This window comes from Coenobita brevimanus, chromosome 110 (assembly GCF_032717465.1).
Source record: "Coenobita brevimanus isolate Jiangsu-jjx chromosome 110, ASM3271746v2, whole genome shotgun sequence".
NCBI lineage: Eukaryota > Metazoa > Arthropoda > Malacostraca > Decapoda > Coenobitidae > Coenobita > Coenobita brevimanus.
The window spans coordinates 44,377,276-44,389,478 of record NC_137063.1 but is presented as its reverse complement, the minus strand read 5'-3'; the positions used below and the strand labels follow the sequence as shown (position 1 = coordinate 44,389,478).

The window sequence follows — 12,203 nt, the reverse complement described above, 5'->3', positions numbered from 1 at the left end:
TACGGGTTGTCAGGAAGTGTAAAGTTGAGACTTCGTTACCCAACTTCAGAGGTTTCCACAAGTCCTACAGTACTTGACGAAGGCTCAACAAACACCCCAGGAGAAAGCTGAAGGTATGTGCCATAAGCATATGTGATTTTATTATTCTAGGACTAATAACAAATTTTTGGCAAATATTTTTAGAGAGTCTGTCGGAGCGCGAATATGCCCGCTGGGGCTGCAAGTCAAAGCAAAACAAGCCCACTGTTAAGGGGTTAATCATCTCCGCATACACGGTACCAACCCCAGCTGCTTTCACATTTTTCAGCCACTTCACAGCATTCATCACATCTGCGAGTGTTGTGTTTCCTGGCATTGCATTCCTTCTCTGTACATTTCCAAAACCAATCAAGTTAACAGTCACTTTGCTCTCTCCATTCCTATTCATCAGACTATCAAAATATTCTTTCCATCTGGTCCTTACTTCATCCCGATGGGTTAATAATCTACCATTTACGTCCTTCACACTTTCACATTTCTTTCCACTGTCACTTCCACATTTTTGCACCTCTTGCCAGAATAATTTCCTATTTTCAGAGTAATTTGAATTCATTTTTCTTCCTAGGTCATCATTTACCTCAATCTTTTTCCTCTTCACAAGTCTCTTTACATGCTTCTTGCTCTCAATATATTCACTTCTTATTTCAACTGACTCCTTTTCTCATAGTTCAGATCTACTTCCTCTATCTTCCTTTTCTTTACCTTGGTTTTATCTTCTCTCTGTAACTTGGTAAGTGAGGTAAAGGTAATGTGTGTCTTGCAGGGGAAGGCACCTGGTCTAGTGGCTGGTGAGGAACTGACAATGGTAGCAGTGAAGGTGCTCAAGGAGGAGGCCTCAGAGGACATGCTGGGAGACTTTGAACGAGAGGCCTGCATCCTGGCTGAGTTTGATCACCCTAACATTGTTCGACTACTTGGAGTGTGTGCTGTTGGTCGACCTATGTGCCTGCTGTTTGAATATATGGGTCGTGGGGACCTGAATGAGTTTTTGAGATCCTGTTCTCCTACTAATTACATTATTCGTTCATCAAATGGGGATACATTCAGTGACACCAAGCTGAGTTACAAAGACATGATTTGGATAGCCACACAGATTGCTGCCGGGATGGTGTATTTATCTAATCGCAAGTTTGTTCACCGAGACCTGGCCACCAGAAATTGCCTTATTGGAGATGATATGACAGTGAAGATTGCAGATTTTGGATTGTCACAAAAGATCTACATTGCTGACTACTACCGAGGTGATGACAGTGATGCCATTCCAATACGCTGGATGCCTCTAGAGAGCATCCTGTACAACAAGTACACTGTGGAGAGTGACGTTTGGGCCTTTGGGGTTTGCCTGTGGGAAGTTTTTTCGTTTGCATTGCAGCCATACTATGGAATGACACATGAGCAGGTTGTGTGCTTCTTAAAAGAGGGTGGAACTCTAGCCTGTCCAGATCACTGCCCACAAGAGGCCTATGCACTCATGACATGGTGCTGGCGCCGACGACCACATGACCGCCCTTCATTCATATCATTACACCAAGCACTGACTGACTTGGCAGGGGGAAGAACAGTACTTGTGCCTCCTGATCCGCCTTCAACATCATCACACCCCCATCCCCCCTCCTCAGCCATGTCCTCTATACCGTCTGCCCCAGCCACTCCACGGCCCTGTTCCTGTGCCCCTCCTGAAACACCCACACAGCAGGTCTGAGCCACCTTTGTAAGAAAATGAACTAAGCTACGTATAAGAATTACGGATTTTGATCGTACTGCAGTGAAACTATGAGTGAAAGCAAACAAACCACTGTGAAAACTATGCATGTATATATAAACTCTGCTGTTTGAAAATGCATATAAACAAACTTAGGTGTGTGTTTTGTGGAGAATTTCTACAAGAAAGATGCTCAGCCCATTGAAAGTTGGCATCATAATTGTGTGATCTACAAAGTTAATATACTGTATACAGTATACCATATATATATTCATGACTTATAAATGTATATACAATACGTCGGTCAACTTGTAGCAAGCGAGGTATACAAACTGCTTTGCACAAACTTAAATAATCCTGCACACCATATTTTTAAAGTGAACAACAAGTGACAGAAATGTTAGTAGTCATGGAAAAATAAATAAATAAAAAAGTTGCAGCACTGAATAAAGCTGCAACAATACACCATCTGAACAAGCATCAAATTTGGTGAGAAAGATGAAGTGCAAATAACATAAAAGATCTATAATTGTATCTTGCAGCACCAAGCGAGCCAGCAGCACAAGGATACAGTGTGCATGATTACGATACTTAGTACAGTAAACCCTCAATGTAATGAACTAATTGGTACCAGACCCTTGACGTTAAAGCTGACCACGATGTTGTTTGGTAATTTCTCAGGCATTGTGGAATGTATACAGCTTCATGCAGGCCCTCATGAGGTAGTTTCCTAGTTCTAAATACTATATCTTCTCACCCCTCTGCCAATGCTCCAGTTTGGCAAAAGCAGCAAAAATCTTGTATACTTTTGAGGATGTTGTGGACAGTTGTTTTCTCAAGCTCGTATTTCATCGCCAGTTGGGAGCGAGAGAGGCCAGGTCTTTCTCGTTACCCTTGATGATGGTAAGCCTCTTCATTACAGATAATATTTTCCTCTTGGCCTTGGTTGTTGGGGGAGAACCACTTAAAGGTCGTGATGCCAAGACTTCAGGCAGTAGAGGTACAGTAGTACAGTATTTGGTGCTTTTGCGGAGTGATGGAACGAGGTCCTCTCACGATCCTGGTCACCCAGAGACTGATGTGGAATTCTGTGGTGTGTGTGTGTGTGTGTGTGTGTGTGTGTGAGAGAGAGAGAGAGAGAGAGGTCCTCTCACGATGCTGGTCACCCAGAGACTGATGTTGCATTCTGTGGTGTCTGTGTGTTCTTACCTAATTGTATCTTTACAAGCATTAGTCAGGTTCATACTGTCCCATGTATTAAACCATTTTTATCATACATGTCCTTAAATTTATTAATAGTTTTGGCACACGCTGTTTAATTTGGTAGTGCATTCCACTGATCAATTCCCCTATTTGGGAAACTGAATTTCTTTACATCTTTATCGCCGCTCTTTTTATGAATTTCTTTGCATTGTCCTCTTGCTGATGCTTCCCCATAGGTTATATATTCATTTGTCAATTTTCTCTTTTCCCGAGATGCATTTATATAGCATAATCATGTCTCCTAATTTCCTTCTCTCCTGTAGTATTGGTAGATTCAGTTTTTCTAGTGTTTCTTTGTAGCTTAGATCTCTTAAGCCTAGTACCCATCTTGTAGCTGCCTTTTGTACGTTTTCAGGCTTATCCATGTGTTTTTTGAGATGAGGATTCCAGACCACTGATGCATACTCCAGGGTTGGTCTGATGAATGATGATGTTATCTTTCTAAGCATGTCTTCATTTATATATGTGAATGCTATTCTCCTGTTACCAAACAGTGTATACATGTAACATACCATCTCACTGATGTGGTCAGCCAGAGATAGTCTGTTATTGATAATCACTCCTAGGTCCTTCTCCCTTTCTGGTATGTGTAGAGTTGATCTTCCTAACTTATAATTCCAGTCTAGTCTTTTTTCAGTTTTACCAACTTAATTACAAGACACTTGTCCGCATGAAATTCCATTTGCCATTTATTGCTCCATTCTTTAAGTTTATTTAATTCTTCTTGTTGCTCGCTTCAAGAATGTTAGTATTTTTCCTTTGTATTTTTGCATCATCCAAAAATATACCGAGATAGCTTCCATTTCCAGTGTTACTGTCTGTCTCATTTCCTTGGATACCTCCTTGATGGTACAGTTTCCATAAAAATCTTTAATGCAGTACTCTGTCAAATGCTTTCTTGAAATCTAAATAAATACTGTTCACCCATCCCTCTCGTTTCTGTAATGTTTTTGTAATTCTGTCAGAGTAGCTTAATAGATTAGTAACACATGATTTTCCCTTTGTGTGTGTGTGTGTTTACCTAGTTGTGATATACAAGAAATGAGCTATGCTCATGGGATCCCATCTCTTTTTCTCAATAAGTCAAATTTAGCTTTGAACTCGTTTAAGTTTTTAGACTGGATGATCTCTTTTTCCATGCTATTCCACAGGTCTATGCATGTATATGGAAAGCTATATTTCTTGATATCCTTCAAGCAACTTGGTTTTTTCAGTTTCATTCCGTGTCCTCTTGTTACTCTCCCATCCCATACAAACAAATCTGTTCTGTCAACTTTATCTACTCCCATCATGGCAATCATGTCGCCCCTCTCTCTCTCCTTTCTTCTAGGAAAGGCAGATCCACCTTATCCAGCCTCTCTCCACATGACAGATCTGCCAGGCTTGGGGCCATCTTGGTTGCTGTTCTTCGATTCTCTCGACCTTGTTTATATCTTTCTTTTTGTGTGGGGACCACACTACTTCTGCATATTCCAACCTGGGGCGGATCATGGCCGCTATCAGTTTTTTCATAATTTCCTCATCCATGTAATGGAATGCCACTCGTATGTTAGTCAAGAGACTGTACATCTCTCTAACTGTCTTGTTAATGTGTTTTTCCGGTGACAAACTATCCTGGACCAGCACTTCCAAATCTTTCTCTTCTCTCGCTTATGTAATTGGTTCATTACCCATCATATAATTCAGTGATGGCCTCTCGGTACTTTTAACCATTTCCAATATTTTACATTTTTTTGCATTAAATTTCATTTCCCACATCCAGCTCCAATCAATGAATCCTATCCAGGTCTTCTTGTAGCATTTTACAGTCTTCCTTGACTTCTGCTTTCCTCAAGATCTTTGCATCATCAGCAAACAGACTTGCATAGCTGTTCATTCCATCTACCATATTGTTTACGTAAATCAGGAACATGAGAGGCACTAACATCGAGCCCTGTGGGACTCCACTTGTTACTTCCCTCCACCTGGACATCTTTTCCATTATTACTGTCCTCATTTGTCTGTCTCTCAAGAAGTCTCTCATCCACTCGAGGAGGATTCCTTTCAATCCTCCTATGTGCTCCGTTTCCACGTTAGTCGCTTGTGGGGTACCTTGTCAAAGGCTTTCTCCAAATCTAAATACACATAATCCACCCAGCTGTCTCTCTCCTGTAGCACATCAATCGCTCTTGAGTAAACGCTCAGCAAGTTGGAAACACACAGCCTTCCACTTCTGAATCCAAACTGAGTTTCGGCCACAATGTTCGTCTCCTCCAGATATTTTATCCATCTGTCTTTTACATTTCTCTCGCACAATTTTGTATGTGTGTGTATTTACCTAGTTGTGATATACAGGAAATGAGCCACGCTTATTGGGTCCCGTCTCTTTCTCTCGTCGTTTTTCGTTTTTTTCGTTTTTTTAAAGGCTCCAACATGCTTGCATGTGTCAGTCTTGGTCACCTAATGGCGGCTCTCCACGCTGCACGATCCATTGCAGCCTCCCTGTTCAGTCCCTTAACCCTAAGGTCACACTTAATGACCTCGTCCCATGTCTTTCTCGGTCTACCCCGCATAACCCCACCCCCAATATTAACACTTCTCACCTTCCTCACCCAATTATCATCCACCATCCTCTCCACATGTCCAAACCACCTCAATCTACCTCTCCTCATCACAACACCAATACACTCCAGTCCCATCCTACCTCTCAACTCTTCCATTGTAAACCCAGCCCCTCCAGACCTTGGACGCAGGGACGCACTGCACATCCACCTAATCATTGTCATTTCTGTACGTCTGAGCCGGCGAATGTCTTCCTCCTTCACTGCCCAGGTCTCACTGCCATACAGCATTACACTCCTAACACATGCTGCATACAAAGACCCCTTAGCACGTAGGGAGAGCCCTCTCAATGTCAGGAGAGGCAAGAGCTCCCTGAACTTCTTCCAACCACTTCTCACCCTAGCCACAGAGCCAGCTCCAGCCCCACCTCCAGCACACAACATGTCTCCCAAATAACAAAACTCTTCCACACACTCAAGAGATTCACCAGCAAGTTCAATCCTTTCACGTCTGACGATCTCCACCTGCTCACCCCGGCACGCCGTACACATAAAATCAGCATTATCTTTCAGTCTACCTCTGATACCACTACATCTCTTATGCACCCATTTATCACACACACAGCACAAGATGGAATTACTTCCCACGCCCTTGTGGCAAACTGCACATGGCCACTCTCCCTCGTCTTTGACAGTACCGCCACCAACCCTAGATATCATCACTTTTGTTTTATCTGCATTTACCCTTAAACCCTTTTGCCCCATACCATCTCTCCACTTCCTAAATCTTTCCTCCGCCTCCCTTTCATTCTCTGCACTCAACACCAAATCATCAGCATACAACAACTCCCACGGGAGTCGGGAGTTCGTTTCTAAAGTCACGTGAAAGGGCTTCCAGTACCATGATAAACAACATGGGACTCAAGACTGACCCCTGATGCACACCAACATTCACGGAAAACTCATCACTCAAATCTCCATTCACTCTCACCTGGGTGTGAGCACCCACATACATGGCCATAACCACCCTAACCAGCCACTCCTCCAAGCCAAGCTTTCTCATTGCCCACTTCACCACCTCTCTAGGGACTCTGTCAAAGGCCTTTTCCAAATCAACAAAAACAAAATAAAGATCCCTTCTCCTACCAATATATTTTTCCTGAAGCTGTCGAACAATGAATATGGCATCAGTGGTCCCCCTACCTGGCATAAACCCAAACTGCATCTCATCAATATTCACTCTTTCTCTAATCATACCTTCTAAAACTCTCTCCATTACCTTCATTATCTGATCTAAAAGCTTTATACCTCTATAATTTCCTCTTTCCAGGGCATCACCCTTCCCTTTATACACATTTACAATTACACTCTTCAGCCAATCATCTGGGACAACACACTCATAAATACAGTAATCCTATTTATCAGGTCAGTGACTAAACTCACCCCTATATCGCCTGAGGCCTTCAACATTTCGGCAGTCAACCCAGACACACCTGCTGCCTTCCCCACCCTCATCCTGCCTATTGCCTCACTCACAGTAGCAGTATCAATCAAAGGCCAAGGGCCAGACACTGGATCTGCTGGCTCCAAACCTTCCCTGTCCCAGTCAAACTCCTCATTCAACAACCGGTTATAATGCTCTCTCCATGCATCCTTAATATCCTCACTGTTCACCACTACCCTTCCTTCATCATTCTTCACACACTGCTCACCTATGATATCCCGATTATCCCTCTTCACCTGACCTGCCACCCTAAATATATTTTTCCTTTCCCCATGATTTAGGTTATCAAGTAATTGTCTCTGTGACTCAGACTTTGCCCTGTATACCTCTCTCCTAGCCCTACGCTTGGCAGCCAAATATTCCTCTTTGCTACCACCCTTCTTCCATTCCCGGAAAAGCCTTCTTTTCTCCTTAATTGCAGCTTCTACACCCTCATCCCACCACCAAGTTACTTTATGTCTTGGTGGTCCTCTTGTCCAGCCGCATGTTACATCAGTAACTCTCAAGAAATTGTTCTTGAGGGCTCTGTACTGTTCATTAACGCCTCTGTCTACAGCTCCCTGTTCAGCCACCACTCTCCTCAACTCGCTATAGAAGGCATCCCTTACTACTTGGTTTTTCAGCTTCCATATTTTCCTCCTAGGTACATGTCCTCTTTTTCATCACTTGTTCTTTAAGCACCATATCACAAATCAATAGTTTGTGCTGCTGCACACACTCCTCACTTCCTATAACTTTAACATCCCTCACTAACCTCCTATCGGCCCTCCTAACCAGAAAATAATCTATCTGACTCGTTAAGTCAAATTTTGCTTTCAACACTTTTAAGTTTTTAGACTGGATGATCTCTTTGTCCAGGCTGTTCCACAGGTCTGTGCATCTATATGTAAAGCTATATTTCTTGTTATCCTTCAAACAATTTGGCTTTTTCAGTTTCATTCCATGTCCTCTTGTTACTCTCCCATCCCATACAGACAGATCATTTTTATCAATTCTGTCTATTCCCATCATGGCCCTGAACACTGCAATCATGTCTCCCCTTTCTCTCCATTCATTTAGTGTAGGCAGGTCCAGCTTTTCCAGCCTCTCTCCGTAGGACAGATTTGCCAGGCTGGGGACCATCTTGGTTGCTGTTCTTTGTATTCTCTCAATCTTATTTATGTCTTTCTTCTTGTGTGGAGACCACACTACTGCCGCATATTCCAACCTGGGGCGGATCATGGCCACTATCAGTTTTTTCATAATTTCCTCATCCATGTAGTGGAATGCCACTCATATGTTAATTAAGAGATTGTACGTCTCTCTAACTATCTTGTTAATGTGTTTTTCCAGTGACAAACTATCCTGGACCAGCACTCCCAAATCTTTCTCTTCTCTCATTTTTTTTTTTATTGGTTCATTACCCATCATATAATTCAGTGATGGCCTCTTGATACTCTTACCCATTTCCAATATCTTATTTTTTTTTGCATTAAATTTCCTTTCCCACATCTGGCTCCAACCTTGGATCCTATTCAGGTCTTCCTGCAGCATTTTACAGTCTTCCTCAACTTCTACTCTCCTCAAGATCTTTGTATCATCAGCAAACAGACTTGTGTAACTGTTCACTCCATCTACCATATCATTTACATAAATCAGGAACATTACTGGCACTAACAACGAGCTCTGTGGGACTCCACTTGTTACTTCCCTCCATCCGGACATCTTGTCCTTTATTACTGTCCTCATTTGTCTGTCTCTCAAGAAGTCACACATCCACTCCAGGACATTTCCCTTCAGTCCTCGTGTGTGTGTGTGTGTGTGTGTGTGTGTGTGTGTGTGTGTGTGTGTGTGTGTGTGTGTGTGTGTGTTTAAGGATGCCATGCTGGTCAAGGTTTCCCACACATCCATTCTTTTACTGCAAAAAATGTTAAATGAACATAACATTCAGCCAGCCCAAGGTGGTTACTAAAACTGAAATTCTTTAAGAGGGTTCCGTATATTGAGAGTTTACTGTTCTTTGCAATTTATATTTTACTTAACTTTGTTCCACTAGCTTTTTAATGTGTAATTGTTACTTTTTGTTTATGGTTTAATCATTATTAGAGTGCTTGAACTTTTATATAGTTAAGTTACCGCCTCCTCCAGAAAAGCAAAAACCTCTGACTTTAGAGTCATAAGATTTGTAGTGTTGTGCATTGATATCAGGTAGGCACTTTTATGATAAGATGTTTTTACAGTATGTAGATACATGGTGATTATGTTTCTTATTTCACGGTAATGGTTACTAATATTAGTGGGGGGGGGGGAACACATAATACACATTTATTGTATACAATTACTAAAATGTTTACGAACTCAGATGCAGAAAAGCTAATTATATATAAGTAGTCTATGAAATATTTTTACTTTGTCCATGATAACTGAAATATTTTTCTTTTACACAATACCCATGAGGTATTGTTTTTCAAATTCACTGCAGTTTATAACTGGTACTGCTTCTGTTTGATAAAATAGTGTGTGATAACAGCTTCAGTCATAAGTGCTGTGCATCTGACAAGCTATGTTGGCACTTAGGAGCACTTCCCCTCCCCCTCTCCCCCCAATTAGGCATGGTTTCTTCTTCTTGTGTCTATGATAATAACGACCACAGCTTATGTAGCCCAGCCTTCCCCTCATGTAAGATTATTGTTGTGGTTAAAGTGCCTCCAAGTGAGAAATGTACTGTTAGAGAATTACTTTGCAGCTGACAGTAGACACCCAACAAAGTGATGATATATCATCTAGCTGTACCTTCTACCCTCATTGACAATATTTGGTAATATTCCTTCTGCCCCAGACTGTCTCATTAATAACTGACATGTTTTTAGTTGTATTAATACTTTAATCTTCTTCAAGAAAGATCTGGTACTTAAAAAAAATAAAATAAAAAAAATAACTGATTTCAGTGATATATAATTATCTAAATGGATATTGCAAACAGCATCAAAGAATTTTCCAACTGAAAAACAAATATGGCGATACTGAAGAATCGTATTACTGCTGAATGTTGGATGAATCCTGTACTGCACTGTTTTAGTGTACTATCATTGATCCAGTAGTAATTTCTAACCTTGCCTGATATATATCCTGCTAGGCTAGGGTAGATAAATTTAAGTATCTTATCTGAAAACTGAAGAATATCTTTGAGTATAATTATTGTAAAACTGAAAATGCGTGAATTTGCCAAAACAACAGGAAGATTTTTAGCACTCTGGCTGAATCATACATTCTTAACTACAGTACAGTATTTTTGTTGGTTACAGTACACAAATTATATGCCAAATACTTTTTTTTTTTTTTTTTTTTTTTTTAATGGCAACAGAATCCAACATCATATGCTTCAGCAGTAAACTGAAATATTGCCGTCTTAAATGTCAGGACCAACTTGCCTAGCTCCGGGCTGCTACGCTTCTCATGGGGCAACATAGGATTGAATGATGGATGGAAATATTTGGTGTCAGTCAGCAGACATGTCTGTAATACTGTGACCAAACCTTGTTAGGTTCCTCTTGTCAGCCAGTTTTGTAGTAATAGTTATAAGTCCAGCATGTTTGTGTATGTTATGTTGATTCTCCAAACTTCCACAGATATTAAAGTTCATTGAGGACACAGCTGAGTCGAGAGATTGTTTGGTATAGAAACCAAAATTGGTGCTGCTGCATTTCAACCAGGTTTCCAAGTCTACTTAACAGAGTCCAGTTATTCAGTCATGTACAATTCCGTATTCAAAATCTAAATATCTTTGATTTATAAACTTTTGTTGTTTATACAGTACAGTAAATCTTCTCTAATTCAAAACCGAATAATTCGGAAATCTGTTAATTAGGATTTTTATTTTGACCACCAGACAAATAATTTTAATTCAGATAGAAATTTGAATTAAGTGACACGTCCGAAAAGGGTTCCAGTGATAAGTGGATGTGAACAGTTTTTGAAGTGATAAGTGTAGTAATAAATGCAATTTTTAAGAACTGTACAGTACCTTCAGTACAGTTAAGTGTGCCCTACTCTACTACTGTGTTGCAAGACTTCATTATCATGGTTTGACACTATTTTATTTATTGTATTGTGCACTCTTTTGAGTATAAAGTAATAATATACTGTACTGTACTGTTGAAGGTTTTTGTGAAAAAAAAACATGTTTTAGTTAGCATGGGTGTGATTTGGGGATAGGGGCAAGCATGAGCTCCAATAATATGGATTTTTGGATATTTTGACATAGGGTTCCCCCCAATTAATCTGAATTATAGAGGGTTTACTGTATATATTTTTTCATGAATTTTAGTAAATTAGTTATGGTATTGTTCTTTTAACTCTTCAAAGACTTTTGATAAGGTGCTCTATATTCAGTTTCTTAAATTAGCCAAGTTTTATTTAGGGTTATCTTTTATTCTGTGATAATTCTAGGAGAAACATGGCAGTACTTATAAGACAAAACAGTACTGCATTTTAATAAATCAGAATGTGCATTTATCTTACACTGTGTGTGTGATAGTGATGACTGACTGGAATGAATAGTTGCTTATTTTCTCTTCAGTGCTCACCGTACCAGTATTATCATATATATATAGTAACAGGAATGAAGAATTTTAACATTCCAAAAATTTGTCCATGATGTTTTTATCTTTGTTTATTTTGTATGTGGGATATCTAACCATCTTCTTCGTGAATTACAGTAAAAATTTACATTTAAGGCACTGTGCTGTATACCATCAGTGTTACAAGTGAATCTTGAATCCTCTTGTACTGAGTTTTTGCTGCTTATTTATATTGTTTTACATGCTACACTGTTTAATACGTGCATTTTAAGATCAGCTGCGTTTGCAGGAAAGTGTTGTAATAATCACTGTGTTGTATCTTAATGCAAACTGATATCTAAGCTAGTCAGACAGTAGTGCTTTATATTGTTGGTGGTAATGTCAACAACATAATATTTATTCAGAGTATAATTTTAAACTTCATCTAGATGGAAGGGAGTACTGTGGCGACAGTGAGTTTCACATCAAGTACTGTACAGTATTATATAGTGTGATTTCTAGCACAATATTTTATACAAACAAGACCTGTATCCATCTGCATTGTAGATAATAGAATTTCCTGCACGGATTGCGCCATGTAAATTTTGCCATGTAAA

General features: G+C 40.1%; 1 protein-coding gene across 1 annotated transcript in view; it reads left to right on the top strand.

Moving 5' to 3' along the window:
• LOC145417488 (tyrosine-protein kinase transmembrane receptor Ror2-like) overlaps window positions 1–1,741 on the top strand; it is a 146,748-nt gene extending 145,007 nt beyond the window's left edge. The window contains exon 10 of the mRNA XM_080286195.1: window positions 803–1,741. Within this exon, the coding sequence (XP_080142321.1) occupies window positions 803–1,741 (939 nt within the window). The remainder of the gene's footprint in view (window positions 1–802) is intronic.
• Window positions 1,742–12,203: the final 10,462 nt, after the last annotated feature.